The sequence below is a fragment of the Oncorhynchus clarkii genome, chromosome 5, assembly GCF_045791955.1.
Source record: "Oncorhynchus clarkii lewisi isolate Uvic-CL-2024 chromosome 5, UVic_Ocla_1.0, whole genome shotgun sequence".
In the NCBI taxonomy this organism is placed as follows: Eukaryota; Metazoa; Chordata; class Actinopteri; order Salmoniformes; family Salmonidae; genus Oncorhynchus; species Oncorhynchus clarkii.
In genome coordinates this window covers 28,028,949-28,049,360 of record NC_092151.1, presented here as the reverse complement: position 1 = coordinate 28,049,360, position 20,412 = coordinate 28,028,949, and the positions used below count along the sequence as shown (strand labels likewise).

At 41.8% G+C, this 20,412-nt stretch overlaps 1 protein-coding gene and 1 pseudogene across 6 annotated transcripts; both read left to right on the top strand.

Moving 5' to 3' along the window:
• The window catches only part of LOC139408604 (intracellular hyaluronan-binding protein 4-like), a 46,931-nt pseudogene extending 27,471 nt beyond the window's left edge, over positions 1-19,460 (top strand).
• LOC139408603 (zinc finger protein 543-like) lies at positions 1,702-12,008 on the top strand. Of its 6 annotated transcripts, none has more exons than XR_011634303.1 (5): positions 1,753-2,044; positions 2,658-2,820; positions 5,100-5,282; positions 5,878-10,123; positions 11,712-12,008. XR_011634303.1 is itself a non-coding variant. In XM_071152675.1 (4 exons), the coding sequence occupies exons 1-4, from the start codon at positions 1,853-1,855 to the stop codon at positions 6,522-6,524; spliced, it is 1,185 nt and encodes a 394-aa protein (XP_071008776.1). In that variant the 5' UTR covers positions 1,702-1,852; the 3' UTR covers positions 6,525-10,190. The 6 variants fall into 6 exon arrangements, 3 of the variants coding, with proteins under 3 accessions (XP_071008776.1, XP_071008778.1, XP_071008777.1); XR_011634305.1 differs by lacking the exon at positions 11,712-12,008 and adding an exon at positions 10,792-11,627 and having other exon boundaries at positions 9,972-10,123; XR_011634304.1 differs by lacking the exon at positions 11,712-12,008 and adding an exon at positions 10,792-11,627 and having other exon boundaries at positions 5,100-5,303; positions 9,972-10,123.
• Positions 19,461-20,412: the final 952 nt, after the last annotated feature.

Genomic DNA, 20,412 nt, shown 5'->3' with positions numbered 1-20,412 from the left:
TGCACGACTGAGGGACCTTACAATTATCTGTATGTATGGGGTGCACTATTATTGTACACAGTCCATGCAACTTATTGTGACATAAGTACATTTTACTCCTGAACTGGTAGTTTTGCTCCTGAGGTGGTAGTTACCAGCAGGGCTGGCATTATGGGCAGGCCTTATGGGGCCTGGCTTGCCCTACTGTACCTCCTTTCTGTCCAAATAAAATATTTAAATCTTGATCATTTATTTGACCGAGATGCACGCTTACAAAGACATCAATCTCAGATAAAGTATTTGAGCGAGCGAAACAGCGCCCCTCTGTCTCGTGTTGCCAGTGTATCTGATGCTGCCTGAACAAAAATAGTATGGCATGTCATACTCTTTTTGGCCAGACAGCATCAGGTAGCCTACTTTTTTAAGTTATTTTTTTGGACAATCAGATGAAAACATTTGGTTGTGTTCATGCCATATTAAAATATACACTTTTAACAGTTCAATTAAATGTCTTAACTCTAAAACCCATTAACAAATTACACAGTAGGTCCTGTGAAAAAAAAACATGCCCCCTATAGATTTTATTTTACCAGGCAAGTCAATTAAGAACAAATTCTTCTGTACAATGATGGCCAAACCCAGATGATGCTGGGCCAATTGTGCATCACCCTATAGTACTCCCAATCACATCCGGATTCGAACCAGGGACTGTAGTGATGTTTCTTGCACTGAGATGCAGTGCCTCAGACCTCTGCCCTACTCGGGACACGTAATCAAATGCCTGTCCAACTGATTCGTTCTGGCGTGGGCCCAAGTACGGTTATTGATCAAGTACACAGTTTAGCAGATGTCATTGAGAGTGCAGCAAAATGCTTATGTTCCTTACAATGCAGTAAAACGTGAAGTCGTAAGTAGCAGTTCGGTGCATACAGGGGCTTAGAACTAATTGAGAAGATGCTGACTGACTAATGGCCAACAAGGTATGACAACCATGCTTGTAAACAAATTATAGTGTTCAAAAACCATATTAATAGATTGCTGTTTTCACATTTTTGTATAAATGCTGTTATCGAAGGTAATTTCCTTAGTAGGTGACGTGACAAGTCAGCATGTGAGAGAAGTCTGAGTCTTCCAAGTTTCCCACTAGTAATGGCAAAAGTGTATAAAGATGGCAGAGTACAGTTGTGACATTTTTTTTAGCAGTATCGAGAGTTTTTAAACTATGGGACGCAACATAATTCAAACGCACCAATAAATCAGCACAATCTACTATCTAGTTTTTTCAAATTGCTGGTGTTTTGGGAGCTAGAATTGGATCATGGACATCGTGTTAATGCTGACACAAAAACATAACATAGAGCCATCTATAATATGGCTAACTTAGCAAACTAAGCATTTGTGATAAGTGCATCGTTATGCATTCCTGCTATTGCGAGTTGGAGGGACGTTCAATTGGATTTTCAAAGTAGTATGAGGTATTCCCACTTGGTTATGAATGCAGCAAAATACTATCTATCTACACCGTTTCTATCCAATCTATGCTGTGGCTGAAGTCAGAAAAATAGCAAATTGGCCATCAATTGTAACCATTGACTAAGGATATCAGACCAAAACAGGAGCGGAATGTTTGATAGTATTTACTTTTTAAATGTTTTTTTTCCAGGGCCACCCAGTTGGTGGCGGCAATACAATGCAAATTGTGGAACGCCATAAAATCTCAACGGAGAAGAAGCAGAGTGACATCATTTCCGCAAACATTTTAATTTCCTTACATCGCTGGTATTAGCTGTCGAAATCACTGATGTGTAATAAGAACCTTACATATTTCTTTGAGATTCATGAAACTTTTATTAATAACTGTTAGCTTGCAGCAATGTTGATTAACGAGGCTTTTCAGAGACAATTATCTACCATTGTCGAGGTATTAGTTGCAGCGGCAGTTGCGGAGATGGGCAGACTCCTCGATGAGTGCTCTGCTTTTGTTATGCCTCTAAAGTTGGTCCAGCAGAATGAGGAAAGTATTTTGCTGAAGAGTAGGCTTCAACGTGTGAACAAAACCAAGACGGTGAGTACACATTTGGTCGGTTGTTGGGACTAAGAATTTGCTGTTGAATGCCGACAAAACTAGGCTAGCTAGCTAAGTTACATAACAAACTGTTACTAGTAGCTAGCAAACTGTTAAGGACAGACTTTTACAATGGGTGTATTCGTTTGTCACATTCCGTCGCAAAACGTTTTCAAACTGAAACTGTTGACGCGTTTACTCAAGGAAAGAAACGGGGAAGGACCTACCAAGATTTGGCCAATACAAACTCGTTTTCTTTAAACGTTTGGAATAAACTGTTTGCAACGGAAAAACCCCAGGGTTCGTCTGTTGTGATGCAACAGATCGTATACTCCAAACGAAAAACGTTTAACGAAAACGAGTTTTTAATAGCTTAATTATGCGAAGGTCCCTCCCGGGTTTGAAACGTTTATTTGGTTCATTAACGGTTTATGTTGGAAGACGTAATGAATACATCCCAGCTAACCTTAGATGGCTCACTAACATTAGATGGATACTGAATCAAATATGCTTCTCTCATCTGTGACTGAATAGTCGTTAGCCAACCTAGCTAGCCACCTGAACATCAGTTGGAACCTGCTAGGTCACTAAACTTCATATTTTAATCTTTCAGAGACAATTTTCATCATTCATGAAGATGTTGGGTAAAACATCATTGGAAAAAATGGCCATGTTAATGAAGGTAATCATGGTCGAAAGGGAGAGGACTGCCAAGGGCATGAGCGCCCAGAGGCGTGTCAGTCGGGCAAGGGGGACAGAGGAAGGAGCACCAAGAGGTACACACACACAGGCTATATCAGAATACTTGAGAAATTAGTAATATCTTTATTTCTAGATATAGCAGATATTAAATGCTTCCACTTACATTGATAATTTAATCATTGGTCATTCAAAGGTGTGAGCTGGAAGGGAGTCCACCAAGTGGGAAAAGTTTGGGAACCCCTGTTCTAGACCAGTGGGACTTAATGGTGCTGACAGAAATGGCAGGTCTGCTTCTAGCGCCTAAGCAACTTTGCAGCATTTTTGTTTGTTTGTTATTTCTTACATTATTAGCCCAGAATATTTTTTGTGTTATTACTACAGCTGGTAATAACTTTTGGATATCAGAGCTGCGGTAACTCACCAGCATTACGACCAGGAATACAAATTTCCCGAATTGGATCCTTTGTTCGTACCCCCCAGGGCAATTTAACTTATTCGAGATGCTGCTCCAAAACAGAGATGTATTCGGAGTGGACTTCTAGTCCCACTCAGGAGCCGTGCACACCATCCACCGCTTCGAGTATATTACTCGCTCAGTTTCTGGATAATCAAGTAGACGAGTTCAGGGCGAGGATCTACTTCCCAGAGAGACATCAGGGATTGTACCATATGCTGTTTCACAGAAACATGGCGCTGTCGGGATATACTGTCCCTGTCCATACAGCCAGCTGGGTTCTAGCGCAGACAGGAACAAAGAATTCTCTGGGAATAAGAAAGGCGGGGGTGTATGTTTCATGATTAACTACTCATGTTGTGATAACATACAGACACTCAAATTATTTTCTTTACCCAACCTAGAATATTTATTTAACCTTTATTTACCTAGGCAAGTGAGTTAAGAACAAATTCTTATTTTCAATGACAGCCTGTTCAGGGGCAGAACGACAGATTTGTACCTTGTCAGCTCGGGGATATGAACTTGCAACCTTTCGGTTACAAGTCCAACGCTCTAACCCCTAGGCTACCCTGCCGCACTGAATACCTCGTAATCAAATGCTGACCGCATTACCTCCCAAGAGAATTCTCTTTGGTTATAGTCACAGCCGTGTATATTCCCCCTGAAGCCAATACCACGGCTGCCCTCAAAGAACTACACTGGACTTTATACACACTGGAAACCACATGTCCGGAGGCCACATTTATTGTTGACATGGATTTTAACAAAGCAAATTTGAGGAAAATGCAATCGAAGTTCTACCAACACATTGACTGTGGTACTCGCTTTGGAAAAACATTGGACCGCTGCTACTCAACTTTTCGAAATGCCTACAAGCCCCCCCCTCCCCCCACCCTCCCTTAGGCAAATCTGATCATGCCTCCATTTTGCTCCACCCTTCCTGTAGCACGGGTACTTCCTGTTTTGAGTTTTTGCCTAAGGTCTATTCAACGCTGGTCTGACCAATTAGAATCCAGGCTTCAAGATTGTTTTAATCACGCGGACTGGGATATGTTCCGGGAAGCCTCTGAGAATAACGTTGACAAATACGTTGACTAGTTAATCAGGAGGTGTATAGGAGATATTGTACCCACTGTGACTATTAAAACCAACCCAAACCAGAAACTGTGGATAGATGTTTTAGCAATCGCGCAAAACTGAAAGAAGGAACCACCGCATTTAACCATAGCAAGGTGTCTGGGAATATGGCCGAATACAAAAAGTGTAGTTATTCTCTGGTAAGGCAATCAAATAGGAAAAATAGTCAGTACAAAGTGGAGTTGCAATTCAAAGGCAGACGTGAGACGTAAGTGGCAGAGTCTACAGACAATCACGGACTACAAAGGGAAATCCAGCCACGTCGCGGACACCGGCATCTTGCTTCCGAACAAGCTAAACACTTTTTTTGCCGGCTTTGAGGATAACCGCCTGTTACGGCAACTGCATCGCCCGCAACTGCAGGGCTCTGCAGAGGGTGGTGTGGTCTGCCCAACGCATCACGAGGTCAAACTACCTGCCCTCCAGGACACCTACAGCCCCCGATGTCACAGGAAGGCCAAAAAGCCTTCAGCACCTGCATTAATATCAGCTAAATATGTGTGATCAATCAAATTTGATTTGCAATTTGTACTCCTAATTGACCCATTTGACTAGCTGCCTTAACATTATCTGGGAACAACAAACACAATGAATACTAGGCTGATTTTTAGACATCTAACTAAAAAGGCAAGACCTTTACAATATGAGTTCATTGTATCAAACACTGGAATACAATTCTTAATTAGCTGATTATGAATGTGGCATATTCTTATGGTGTTTTTGATGCATTTCTTTTTAAATACTCATACTGTTTTTTAGGAGACAGTCTTCATTTCCACAACTACTGCACTGACACTGTCTCTGAGAGTGCTCACCAAGAGGAGGATGACTTTAACCCCCAGACCTCATCTGCCTCAGAGACACAAGACAACCAGAGAAACATGGAGCCAAACTCAGGCAGGAATGGAGAAGATGCCCAGTGTGGAGGGGAACCTACTGGAGGTATGGGCAGGATGACACTGGGTATGGTATAGTCAATTAGCCATAACGTGTGCTGTAATTTTATGAAACGTAGTACTTAAATCAGTCAGCTAATGACATTGTGGCACCACTACCATTAATTAAGCCAACTTTTTTGAGTCCGTGTTTGATTTAAGGATACTCAGGACGATCAATCAAAACCATTTAATATTATTGTTCCTATGCATTTATAGGGTAAAATGCCACCAATTAGACTGTTAAAGAATTATGTTTGTAATACTCGTTAGCATCGTGGCAAGGAAACAAAACACAAAGCGGCTTTAACTTTAGGCAAATAGACCTAATGTTGAAAACATAGTCATCCAGAGTCCTATTTATTTATTTCCCGAGCTATAGCGCACAATATTATACATACAGCAAGTTTTTAAAGAACCAAAGAGATTTTAGCCATGGAGAAAATATTGCGATATTGGTATCGTCCCAGCCCTAGTGGGTACATTGTTTGCTGTTTTAAATTATTTCTGGGAAATGTTAGTTAATATCCACCACCTTATTCATACATGTAATGCAGTAGTTTGTTTTACATTTACGCCTCGACAATGACCCTCTGTTGCAGATGTGGTATTGCTCTCTGAATTTGATCATCAAGAGGAAGTTCACCTTAATCCCCAGCTCTCACCTTCATCAGACCCAGAGAAACAACATGGCAAACCCTCAAACATGGAGCCAAACCCAGGCAGGATTGGAGAAGCTGTCCAGAATGGTGATGTCCAGAATGGTGATTCTTCAAATACAGACCAAAATCCAGATGCAAGTGATGCCACCGGAGCAGTGAAGAGGCCATTCATTTGTGACGTTTGTGGAAAGTGTTTTGATTGGAGATGCACGCTTAAAGCCCACCGTAATCATCACACCAAACCCTTTAGCTGCCCACAGTGTGGGAAATGTTTTGGTACGAAGACTGGGTGTAATAATCACCTCTTGGCGGTACATTCTAAAGACAAGTCCTTCAAATGCACAGATTGTGGGAAGAAGTTTGCTTTGAGAAAAGGTTTCGTCAAACACAGGGATTTCAACCCAACTCTGCATACCTGCACAACATGTGAAAAATCATTCTGTGGGGAACGTGCGCTAAAACGGCACAACTTCAGTGATCACCCGGAAAAGGCATACATCTGCTCTTTGTGTCCAAAAACCTTTCGGTCATGGCCAATATGGAAACGTCATAAGGCAGAGCACTCGGGAGAAGAAGTATTGCTGTGAAACCTGTGGCAAGCTTTTCTGTTCATCTTTAGCCAGTCTACAGAGAACAACTCATAGAGCAAAGGCTTATAGCTGTGATGTATGTACTAAAGGTTTCAGGGATGTAACCAATTTCCAAAAACATATGACCTCCCACATTAGAAAAGGCCATGTTAGTCTAGAAAAAGCTTTTGCCTGTAGTGTATGTGAGAAATGTTTCTCATGTGCACGCACTCTCAGCGATCATCTGACCATCCATTTCGGAGTAAAATGTTTTGGTTGTAGCATATGTCACAAACATTTTCGTCTTTCAACCAGTCTCAAAGGTCATATGACTTTACATACTGGAGAGAAACCTTTTGTCTGTGATTTATGCGGCAAGCGTTTCCTTCTCCCACACTCTTTTGAAAGACACAAAACCACCCATACTGGGCCCTCCCGGGTGGAGCAGTTGTACGTCTGTGACGTTTGTGGCAAACCTCTCCCTGATGCAGCTAGGCTGGAATGGCATATGTTCGTACATACTGGTGAACAACCTTTTGCCTGTGATCTATGTGGCAAAAGGCTCAGTGACCCAGGCAATCTCAAAAGACACAAGCTGTCTCACACAGGGCAGAAATTGTATGTTTGTAATACTTGTGGTAAAGGTTCAACAACCCTTAAGATAAATCAACGCAGTCACACTGGTGAAAAGCCTTACTTGTGATATTTGTGGCCAAGGCTTCACCTCCCATGTCTACGTCAAGAAACACAAGATGATTCACCTGCCATCTCAACGTCGTTCAAGACCGCAGAACACTGGGCCAAAGTCACATGTCTGCAGCTACTGTGGTAAAGGCTTCTGTTACAGATCTGTGTTGGATCAGCACATGTGCACTCACACAGGAGAAAAACCATTCAACTGTCTCATTTGTGGGAAATGTTGCATGTTTAAGGCTGCTCTTGAAATACACATGCGCAGTCACACAGGGGAGAGACAATATGCTTGCAATAAATGTGGCAAGAGTTTCTCCCAGAGTAGTCATTTAGTATCTCACCAGCATCTGCACACTGGTGTTAAAGCATTTGTGTGCAAGAAATGTGGGAATGCCTGTAGCTGAAATCTGAAAGTTCATAATTGCAAGTTAAACCAGAAAACAGTCCATGGACAGAATGTACAGGATTACTGAAGAAAACCACTCACATGATCACTCTGCATAATAGGATTGGCTTACTTCATAGATGTTCAGTTTTATATGATGGCGGAAAGACTTGGGTATACCTTTTTAAAACCTCTTAGATGTTCTGGTACCGCTTGTTACCATCATGATCACTTATAAATCGATCTGTGGACACCGTAGCTCTTAATGGCTTGCATTGAGCGATAGCCCAGGTTCCCACGGACGCAGTAATATTTTCTGAGCCTGTGTGACGTAGGATGTGGAATCTGAAAGGACTTAAAGCTTCCTACCATTTCATTAGCTCGTCTGACTGTCCAACTCCTGTCTGAGCCCCACATTGCAGCCATTGATAAGAGGTCGACCGATTAATCGGAATGCCCGATTAATTAGGGCCGATTTCAAGTTTTCATAACAATTTGTAATCGGTATTATTGGACACCTATTGTGGCCAATTTTTTTTAAATATTTTTTATAAATGTACACCTTTATTTAACTAGGTAAGTCCGTTAAGAACAGGTTCTTATTTTCAATGACTGCCTAGGAACGGTGGGTTAACTGCCTTGTTCAGGGGCAGAACGACAGATTTTTACCTTGTCAGCTCGGGGATTCGTTTTTGCAACCTTCCAGTTACTAGTCCAACGCTCTAACCACCTGCCTTACATTGCACTCCACGAGGAGCCTGCATGGCAGGCTTGACTACCTGTTACGCGAGGGCAGCAAGAAGCCAAGGTAAGTTGCTAGCTAGCATTAAACTTATAAAAAAAATAATCTTAACACAATCACTAGTTAACTACACATGGTTGATATTACTAGTTTATCTAGCGTGTCCTCGATATAATCGATGCGGTGCCTGTTCATTTCTCATTGAATCACAGCCTACTTCGCCAAACGGGTGATTTAACAAGCGCATTCGCGAAAAAAGCACTGTCGTTGCACCAATGTGTACCTAACCATAAACATCAGTGCCTTTCTTTAAAATCAATACACAAGTACAGTGGGGCAAAAAAGTATTTAGTCAGCCACCAATTGTGCAAGTTCTGCCACTTAAAAAGATGAGGCCTGTAATTTTCATCATAGGTACACTTCAACTATGACAGAAAAATGAGAAGAAAAAAAATCCAGAAAATCACATTGTAGGATTTTTAATGAATTTATTTGCAAATTTTTTTATCTAAAATAATTCCGATTTTTAAACACACTTTCTGTTTGTCATCGATGGACAAGCTTGAGCTCTGTGAGACGTTCACAGCGATGGGGGCAGACGTTTTGATCAAGAGACCTTCAGAAAATATTCACATTTTCTGTAACTAAACATACAAATATATATTTTAGTTATAAGGAAGGTGAAATCTTAGTTTTATTTGATTTTGTTATATTTAGAAAGCATATAAGCCATAAGACTTATTCATACACTTTTGAGTTGGAAATGCACAAAATATTTCATTTTCTTATCATATTTGTACTGTGTACTTGAGCTTGTGTCCTCCAAAGTGACTACACCTCAGCAATATACAGTATAACTATTTTTACCCGAAAGGTGAGATTTTAACCTTTTCTTTGAGTTTATGGATCGCTCATGATAAAAAATTACTTTTGTAGAATACGTAGACATTTTCAATTACAATTAGTTACATTTAACTGGTTTTAATGATTAATGGCTATGCTCAGGATGCTCAGCATGCTCAGGATCTGTAAATTAACTAACCACCTTAGTTAGGGTGGTACTCTTTAAGAATAAGTGAGACAGGTTTTTTTATACTTTAAGACAAGTGGCGGTCAATGCCGTTTCAGTTGAGGGAGTACTAATTTATTTTTATGAGCATGACTTTATTTCTATTACTGCATATTGGATGACTGTCATTCATATTCCATTCACCCAGTTAAATGTAACAGCAATAGGTTTAGGCTACTACATGATACTCTAATTTTCTTTATACCCATCCTGAGTTTGCTACAACCTGGCCTATGAATGAAAGTTTACAATGTAGATGCACACAGGTCGAGACAAATTTGATGTGACCGTTACATTCAATACCGCCTTGCACACTCTTGCCTGCATCTAGCTGATAGGTGGTGTAATCATTAGTCCATCAGTTGCAAACGAGAGTTTCTATTGGACAAATTCAGCTATGTTTATCCCCGTTTTGTTCTGTTTGCTTCTGTTTAAGAAACGTTTTTCAACAGAATCGGCAGAATGAATACACCTGATCATGCGTAAACACAGTTCAGTTTCATAGAGCCACGTTGTATTCTTTCTCGCATCTACGTTATGCTCTAACCTCCTTTCACCTCTTCCCTTTGCTTGTAGACTTCAATGCACAACACATCAGCTGTACCTGACCAGTCGAAAGAACCTTTCCAAGCCAAACCGCTATACAATGGGGTGGCAGCGTAGCCTAGTGGTTGGAGCGTTGGACTAGTAACCGAAAGGTTGCAAGATCAAATCCCAGAGCTGACAAGGTAAACAACTACGAAGTTAGTGTCCATTCAGTAAGCAGTTACACCAGCAGGCCACGGTGGCAATAACTTTGTAAAACCAAAAGCTTACGTTGGAAGAGTTCCTGTGTACACTGTGTTGTAATAGCCTAGCTAACATAGCATCCCTCTGTTTCAGCAGGGTGTGTCAGTAGGCTAAAATACTTTGCTTGCTTCTCCTTCGGAAGAAATTAATTTGTTCAAAACTGTTAAACTATTTTCTACTACTCAACACATTTAATGCAGTTCTAGCTAGCTGTAGCTTATGCTTTCAGTACTATATTCATTCTCTGATCCTTTGATTGGGTGGACATGTCATGCAAGAGCTCTGATAGGTTGGAGGACGTCCTCTGGAAGTTGTCATAATTACTGTAAGTTTATGGAAGGGGATGAGAACCATGAGCCTACTAGGATTTGTATTGAAATCAATGTACTCTGAGGAGGATGGAAGCTAGCTGTCCTCTGGCTACACAATGGTGCTACCCTACAGAGTGTTGTTGAGGCTAATGTAGACAATATTTGCGAAAGTGTTTTAATCAATTACTTTATATTTAGTATTGGTTTTATCTAAGAAGGCTAACTTTTTAAATATGTTTTAAAATGTACATTTGTATGAAATTCACTGGGGATATGTCTCTTCTTCCTCCTCTAAGGTGCCTCCACTGTTCAAGACTGGCCTTTTCAAGGCTCTCTTGAGTCCTAATGGTATTATTTTCTGAAGTTTTGGGGGTATGATGAAAATGATAAGATCAACAAACACCTGGTTAAATTAAGGGATGTATTTCTTAATTTTCGTTTGAAACAAATACACAGAAGAAAATTAAATACCTTTGGTATTTAAGTGTTGACCCCATATTTCAATGGCAGAAATAAAAGATCCTAGACATTTTCCATACGCACAAAAATGTTATTTCTCTGTGCACAAATTTGTTTACATCTCTGTTGGTGAGCTTTTCTCCTTTGCCAAGAAAATCCATCCACCTGACAGGTGTAGAAAATAGAAACCCACTCAGCCTGGGAGACAGGGCTGACTGTCAGGCATCCTTCAAGGCTTAAATACCCCACGAGGGCTTAGTTGAACCACGAAGTCTTAGCTCAAGGTAAGGGACATTTTTAGCTTGCTAACGTTCTAATTTATAAATGACAATGAGCTCCAAACACATGAAAGCATGATGTTAAAAGGAAGTGTTGCCATCGATTAAAAAAAATATGTGCTGATCCACCATGGGCTGTCGCTTAAGTTATACTGTCAATCTATCATCAATAGATCCAGTCATATTTAAAATGTATCGTGATCTCGACAACTTTTATGTAGAGGTCATGATCATTTAGCGGTCATGATCTCTACATAACTAGGGAATATCTCTGGACTTCTGTACTGTAGCCTATTTCACTTCCTCAAACCCCCAGAATGAATCTAAGATAACTCAATAAATCTGCAATGAATTTTGACGTTTTTTTCCCGGGGATGTTTTAGTTGCGCAATTTAACATCTAGTGCGGGTGTTTGTTGCAGTATTTCTTTTTCTTTTTTTTTTTTTTAATTTTACCCCTTTTTCTCCCCAATTTCGTAGTATCCAATTGTTGTAGTAGCTACTATCTTGTCTCATCGCTACAACTCCCGTACGGGCTCGGGAGAGACGAAGGTTGAAAGTCATGCGTCCTCCGATACACAACCAACCAAGCCGCTGCTTCTTTAACACAGCGCACATCCAACCCGGAAGCCAGCCGCACCAATGCGCCGGAGGAAACACCGTGCACCTGGCCACCTTGGCTAGCGTACACTGTGCCCAGCCCGCCACAGGAGTCGCTGGTGCGCGATGAGACAAGGACACCCCTACCGACCAAGCCCTCCCTAACCCGGGCGACGCTAGGCCAATTGTGCGTCGCCCCACGGACCTCCCGGTCGCGGCCGGTTACGACAGAGCCTGGGCGCGATGCAGTACAGCGCCCTTAACCACTGCGCCACCCGGGAGGCCCTGTTGCAGTATTTCTTAATACATGTTGCACATTTTTGTACTTATGTTAACAAAGTCAGAGCTGCTGGGTAGGTCTGTCTCACTGTCTATGCTATTGGATAGAGGGCAATCACCGCAGAGATACACACAATGTTAGTGGGTAAATGGACATTGTCAAATCAAAACCCTACCTTATTTTACCCGTTGGGACGCACGGATGTTCCAAACTCTGTTTTAGACGAGACTCACTTTATGACCAAAATTATCCTATTTGCTCGTAGTACATTTTGACTCTCGAATAACTGTTTCTGACTCATATGGATGCCACACAGGCCGTTCCAAATATATATATGGAGATTTTTATTTTTATGGAATGGCTTATTTGCTCTTAAAGAAGTTTTGTAATGCTTATGTAGTTACTGTGTGATATAAGTAGGACACTTGACACCCTGGGAATTTAGAGAAAAAACTATTCAGTTGTGCCTGTTCACTCTGCCTGACTGCCTTCCTTTTTTGAAGATGTTTATTTTTATTATTGGAGCTACCACTTGAGTATCTGGTCAATGTAATGGATAATCTGTGAGTTGGACAATTTTTATCCCTATAATAATTAATAGGCATTATATAGTGCTTTTCTACCAACTGAGGTACTCAAAGCACTTTACATAGTAGGGTAAAATTCACCTCATTCAATGTGTAGTACCCACCTGGGTGATGCACAGCAACCATTTTTGTGCCAGAACACATCAGCTGGAGAGGTGATATATGCTAATGATTAGGTAGCCATTATGAAATGGGTTCAGGTTGGGAATTTAGCCATGACACCAGGGTTAATGCCCCTACTCTTACAATAAGTGCCATGAGATTTTGAATGACCATAGAGATCTGGGACACCCATTGAACATCCCATCTGAAAGACAGCACCCTACACAGCGCAATGTACCCTTCACTGCCCTGGGATCTCTTTAGGGAAGAGTGCCCCCTACTGGCCCTCCATTTCCAGCAGCATCTGGTCTCCTATCCAGGGACTGACCCTGCTTATCTTCAGAGGTAAGCCAGCAGTGGGATACAGGGTGGCATGCTGCAATACACTTTGAATGGAGATGACCAACCTCTTGACAAAAGTGATGGAATGTGCCCATTGATTATTTGGAGACAGCTTGTGTCAATTAAAGAACATCTATGAAATTTCTACCTGCAGAAAACCTAATTGATCATGATAGAAATAAGTGCCAAAAACCATACCCAAAAGCATGCCTTTACGCAATGATGACGTTACCGTGGTGTGTTTCTTTAACACCTCATGAATAATATTGTAATATCATGGGGCTGGGTTGTATATAAATTATCCGCCATTTTGGACATACCGCATGCTCAAATGCTGTAGCCTGCCAGGTTCTAACTTATGCAGGGGATGTTCATAATTTAATCACAGGTCAATATGTTTGTTCTTGAATCATTCTGTTCGTAAAAAAACGTCATTAGCTTTAGCATTGTATGTAACCCAGGTTTTCTTCCAGCTGATTTTGAAAAACATTCTCAACATGAAGGGTATAGTTGAAGATCCCACCGAAAGTGCTGGTTTTGGGTGCGCCGTGACAAACCGTTTTGGTCAGCTTTTAGACAACGAGGCCGACCCTTTCGATATTATTCGCCAGGCGCAGGTGGAAAAACAGAAGAAAAAGGATGAGCTGAAAAGAACTGATACAACATCCAAACCTGTCAAGAAGGAGTCTCAAAAGGACAAGAGAACTCCCTTGAATGCTGTGGAAGGCAACCATTCACAGGCAAAAAATGTACAGGGTAAGTCCATGCAATGGGTGAAGGCCTAGCTAGCTAACGTTGACGTGAAGATGGGCAGTATTGACGGCACGTGTCAAGTGCTTTTAAGGTGTAACGTTAGTTATCTAAAACAATTCCTGCGTGTCAAACTTGCATAATTGACACTAATGATAAAAATGAACTATTCCTGTCCGTCGCGTGTCCATCCATGTGTTATGGAACTCCACGTTATTATGCACATGTTCACCGTCTGGCTGACGTAGTAGCTGACTTAACTACCTTGTTAGCTAACTAGTTAGATTTCTAAATAGCCAACTTAAGTGCAACATGGGGGTTGTGCTAGGTAGTTAACTTTATATTTTCACAGGAACTTTCGTGGAATTGCCAGCACGGTATAGATTGTAAGCTAGTGATAACTATATCACATGCTAGCTAGCTAACTAGCAAGCTATCTAGTAAGTTTAGCTAGTAACCTACAGTACATGGAGGCCTTTTGAAGTGGCCAGTTTAGGGGGGTGTGTGGGGTGATTACGTAATTTGTTGTGATTTATGTGCAGGTCAGAAATATCCTCCTCGAGGTGCACCTGGCCAGGTGGAGGAGAAGGGGGAGCGACGAGTTGCCTTCCGGGATCGGAGGCAGAACGACAGTGAGGCTCCGCTAGGATACTCAATTGAAAGGTAGTTAGTTATACACTAGAGGTGGGAATTTTCTGGGTTGACCGATTGAACATGACATTGGCTGCTTTTACACAGGCAGCCCAACTGACTTTTGACCAATCAAATCAGCTCTGAAAAAGACAGGATTATTAAAGGGCAAGTGCTATTTTCCAGAAGATCAATGGAAATAGCCCCATTCTGATAATTTTACACTGCCTGTGTAAAACAGCCATAGGCTATTCAAGTATTAACATGTTACTTCAGTTTTCTTTCTATGCTGACCCCCACTTTGCAGAGCTGAGAGAACTGGATAGTTGTATTCATGTTCACGCCAACTGGCCAACCAGTGCCTTCAGGTGGAGTCATCATGCGCTTTACTAGGGGTGTGCGGAACTCTTGTAATCCTATCCGTTTCACACTTGATAGGTTACTCGTAATTGTCTTTACTTGTGTTCGGAAAACCCAGAAGTGCAGTAAAGCCTGTACTAAAGTTCTGCGCCATCACTCAAAGTGCTTCTGTTCCTTCACTCATTCACACATCGTTCATGATCCGACATCTGAAATGCACGTTACTTACTTTCATAGTCGTTATTATCAACAAAATTAGTTCATAAATGATGCATGGCTGATTACTGCTGCCTGCATTTATTCCAGATGTTCTCGCTCTAGTAGCCTAGGCTACATTGTTTTACTTTCGAGAGGAGCAACATTTCTCTCCCAGCGTGTAGCCTATGCTACAACATTTGTACAGTCAAAATGAACTATTTAAATGTGTAATTTTATCTTCTAATCTGTCGCTTGGAAAAAATGTCGGAGAAATATTCATATTAAGGGAGACTCGCGTGTCTGGTGAATTTAGTTGCTGGACAAAGTAAACACAAACAACTGCCACAACATGGCCTCAGCAAATCCGACTGAAAATATAAACAGATCGATAGCAGGAATAATGCCTAGCTACTGATTTTGTTTGGAGACGGAAGGGAGAGTTGTGAGTGAAAGTGGGACATGGTGCAAGTCCTGGACACAAGATGTTTGTTCTAATCAATCATGGCAGCAGGCAGCACCCTGCCGGTGTCTTTACTGACAGCTGCTACCTTTTTTAGCAACTTTCTCAGATTACAGATAATGACAACATCGTTGTATACGGCAAATTCCTCATATCCCTACCAATTCTCCTTTTGTCTGAGTACTCGGCACACCCCTCCTTACCCCGGAACTTCAATTAATATCTCAGGTGTTTCTTTGATTAATAAACTGAACACAACTGGAACGCATTAATTAGACTGGCTATTTGAGCCAGGTGTCTATTTCCTTAATGCACGCAGCTTTTGCTCATTTGCATAGTTGACTGTTTAATTCCAACATTATAATACATTTCTTCGTTTCCTGCGCTGTTTCTTATGCCTCTATAAAAAATAAAACTTCCCTTGACGGAATAATTAGTCTCTGACGGTTAGTCTCTTTGGCCTAATTTCTACTGTTCTGTACTCCTGAAGTTGACTGTGTGCTTGCCATTTAGCTAGCAGTTCTAAGCTGTTAGCAGCCAATGGCTAGCAGTTTCTTACGGGTGACTACAGAATGATTTTAATTTAACAAATTAAACGATAATGCAATATGCAAAGATCGCTCCACCATTACCTGGTCGCTAAAATTCTAATAGTTCACTTAAACAAGCAGTGTAGAGAATGACTCATTGTACCATCTAAACCACTATAAAATTTGTTTTCAGCAACAAAAATATTATTTTTTCAGTTTGAAGCATGCCTCAAGTGTAGGGCTGAGCAATATATTGTGAAAACCTGTACAGATTTTTACAATAGTCTAAAGGTCATTTTTATACAGTGATAAATTACCATGTTGGTCAACTTCACTAAGTTTTGTCCTAGTTTGGTTGCAAATAAAACCATCATAATGGAGAGCCTACTAAAACCATGTAGAATTATTATTTTTTACCTTTCTAGGCTCATGCACAACTCCAACATATTTTGAACTTCAGAAACAAAATGCTGCCATACCATCAAATTAGCCAAAATATCACCACCATATTTTTTTATCACCCTACCCAAGTGTTAGGTCTGGAGCGTGACGTCACGATCTCTGCTGATCGGCTACTGCATAGCAACCTAGCTATGCCAAAAGCCTATGTAAATTACAATCACCAGAATGGCCAAACAAAATGTTTTTCATAGCATTGACATCATCCATGTATTCCTATCATCTACTGGTTTTAATGTCTGGTTTGAAGCTGGTGCACAAAGCCGAAAGTAAGATGCAAAAACAACTTAGAATGGAAGCTTAGAAATGGAACAGATCTGTCGCTGCATAGACTTGTTTTCAATGAGAATGAGATCAGTAATTCGTATTTCTGTGAGAATTTGGTCAGGTCGCCCAGTAAGTTATATGGCAGCTTTAACCTGTAAACAAGAGAACCTCTTTCAAACAATCCATTTAGAACCGGGTGTTTATTTGCTGAAATGTGTGCTTTTGCCTGACTATTGAAATGGACAGGCGGCTATGTGAGACTAAGTTTTTATGTTAACTGACCGCTACCCCCCCCCCCCCCCAAAAAAAAACAGGCCTGTGGATCAGGGTGAGCGTGCCGCAAGGGGCCGAGGTGGTGGCCGTGGAAGAGGAATGCGTGGCAACAGCAACTTCAGATCCACAGATGGCTTTGACCAGAGAGGCAAAAGGGAGTTTGAGCGCCACAGTGGCAGCGATAGAACGTAAGAACAACACTTATCACATTGCTTTTAAATCAAGTTTGTCTGTTTCACAATGCATGTGTGTGTTGTACTTGGATTATGAGAAAATAGTTGAGGTTGATGACGTTTAAACTTTTGCCTGTTGCAGTGGTGTCAGGCCAGAGGAGAAGCGAGGGGGCAGTGGTCCACGTAACTGGGGATCCATGAGGGACCACATGAGGTGAGTACGCACATTAGGACTGTAAATGTGAGACATTTAACTGCCTCAGTGTTTGAGTAGCTATAGGTGTACTCTGCTGTCCTAGTTTGGACTGTTAGGAGGTGTAGCCTCAAACCCATGTATCTCACATTCTGTTCAAATGCCTTGAAGTCTTCTTCAGGAAGACTATAAAAGGTGATTAGTATTGTAGTCTAGGTGAAAACCAGTCATATTTTGCGTTGATCCAAACCGGTTTCAGAGTTTCTGACTGGCAACAAGCTAGCTAGTGATGGTAGTGCCGCATAGGCTACTAAAACATTGTCCAACACTGTTGGAAAAGACTGGGACGAAACAAAGCTCAAACAAGAATGTCCCTCCTGATGGGCAATATCATTTCTACTCGGACCCAATCAAATGTGAGTGCTGAAAGCCAGTGCTCTCATTCTAACGTACAATCCCATACAGAAGTTGTTCAGACTTCAAATAGTTGTCAATGCGATTTGGATGTAACTAGCCAAGCTGTGGCTTGCCTCTTGAAAAAATATTACAATGAGAGCCAATATATTCCTTTGGGTCTCATTGAGGTGGGTCTCAACCAATGTGACTTGGCACGTCTTCATCAGCACTTTCATATGAATTGTCTTGAATGATTGTTACTGTAGTTATACTGTTTATGCTATTTTAGTGCTGCCGCTGATGGGGCTCCCACTGAGGCAGGGGATGGAGAGGAGGTGGCAGATTCCGCAGAGACTGGAGCAAATCGGTGAGCGAGCCAAGTGACTGACCAGCGCAGCAATGTTAATCAGACAACACAGTGAGAGTGCAAATAATATACTTGTGTAGCTTACTACTTTATGGAAATCCTCTATGATACTCACTACATATTCTGGTCTATACATACCCTGAACTCAGACATTATCATTTTAAATGCTCACATTTACTCTAGTTATAGAATGAGTTTCAGGTTTCCATCCCCATAGTAATCTGTTGATTCTCTCCAGTGCCCCGGAGACTGAAGGCGAGGGGGAAGCAGTGGTGGAGGTTTCCGTGGAGATGTCTCTGGACGAGTGGAAAGCCCTACAGGAACAGAACCGGCCCAAGAAGGAGTTCAACCTGCGCAAGGCTGATACCATTGTGCCCTCTGACTCTGTGGTCATCCACAAGTCCAAGAAACAGGTTGAGGTGAGGAATCTTACACAAATGCTGCAAAAACGGGATGCCTAATATCACTGCTTGTTTCTTTTGGGCCTCATTGAATTACAGCAAACTGATTTATATAGTACTTGTGTTTCGTTTCTCTTGATCAACAGGAGGAGGTTGAGGAGGATGACGCTGCAGCCCTCCGTCGCCCTGCCAATGACATCACAGCCAAGCTGAAGATTGACTTTGGCAGTCTGGGACGACCCTCACGGGGTACCAGAGGAGGAGGAAGAGGTGGACGAGGTGGCCCAGCCGCACGGCCAGAGACCATTTCTCCCCAGAAGCCTCCTGAGAAGGTATGTCTGGACTGAATGGGTCCTGTTAGATATACATCAGGGGTTTGAAACCATTGCCAAAGGCAGCAAGGATGGTGGGCAGGTTCAGTTCGCCCTGTTGCCTTTCTGCCTGTCTCATTCAATTGTGAATAGCACTGCAATATTCCTTTGGGCAGCATATTCCTTACCAATGTGTTGATACACATAAGTTGACTGATTGATTCTCCCTAGGCCCGATTCCAGCAGGGACAGGCCCCAAACCCTGACGACCCAGAAGACTTTCCTGCCCTTGCCTAAAGGAAGCGGACCAGCACTGGACCAGAGCCCAGTCTACAGGTGGCCCTTCACCTGTACTGTGCCTTAGTGGATTTGGCTGCACTTCCCAAGAGGAGCAGGAAATAAACTGGTTATGCTTGTATCTATCCCAAAGGACTGTATATATCAGAGTTCCTATCTGCTCTCTGTATAGTTCAGATGAATAGCCTTTCATTGTAATGGGAAATATGAATACTTGACCTGTTTATAAAAAAATAAATACTGTTGACATTGACACATGACTCAGGATACTATTTGTTCAACCACAAGTGTAAACTGACAGTGGTAGACAGACGCCTTATGGTTTCTCCAGTGACGTCTTATTAAAGCACATGGATTGCTTTATTGAATAGCCATTTGTGCCAATGCCTAGACAAGTGTGCCTTTTAGTCAGCCCCAAGGGGGTCTATCAAGAATGTTCTTTGAGTCATTACTAGCCATCTCAGATCCACCTCATTCCTCACACCAAACAACCCATCTAAATAAGAAACACATGTTTAAACGGCATGGAATACTTCACAGTAAATTATTTGTTTGTTCATCTTTATTGTATGATATCTTTGACAGGTTTTTACAAAGGATTTCTCCGGAAATGTAACCTTCATGAATTTCCATTCTGTATGAGTAGTGTCCAGAACAGAGCGCCTCTACCCTGCTGTTGCCTAGTAATAATGAACTAGACTGCATGAACTCTTCCTGTTGTCAAAGGCCTACTGGCTGTACCACAGCCAGCTTTCCCCTGTGGCACAATCCCATGTTCGCTAAGCTGAGGTCACTTAATGCCATTTTATTGAATTTGAATGTGCAATTTAATTTGTTTTAATGCATGTTAGGGTAACTGTCCCCTAGTGAGGCAATTCGGTTGTAAGTTAAGTCTTTGGCCTTACTGTGCTTTTGAACAATTGGAATCTGGCCGGGGAACAACTCAATGGTTTGCTCATTTGAGCTATTCATTGACTCTGACCTGTCTGATTTCTTGGAAGGAAATCAACAGGTAGTCTACATGAGGTCTGCTTTTTGGTGGTTGTCTTGAGGCCTAACAAAGTCCTCTGGGGAGGGGTGATGGAGTGGAGAGAACCAATCGCCATGCTGGCGGATGGCCAGTTCCTCTGTTAGAGGATTTGAGATCCAATTCAGCTGTATACACTGACTTCTCTGACCTTGGCTACAGACACCATTCAATTAAT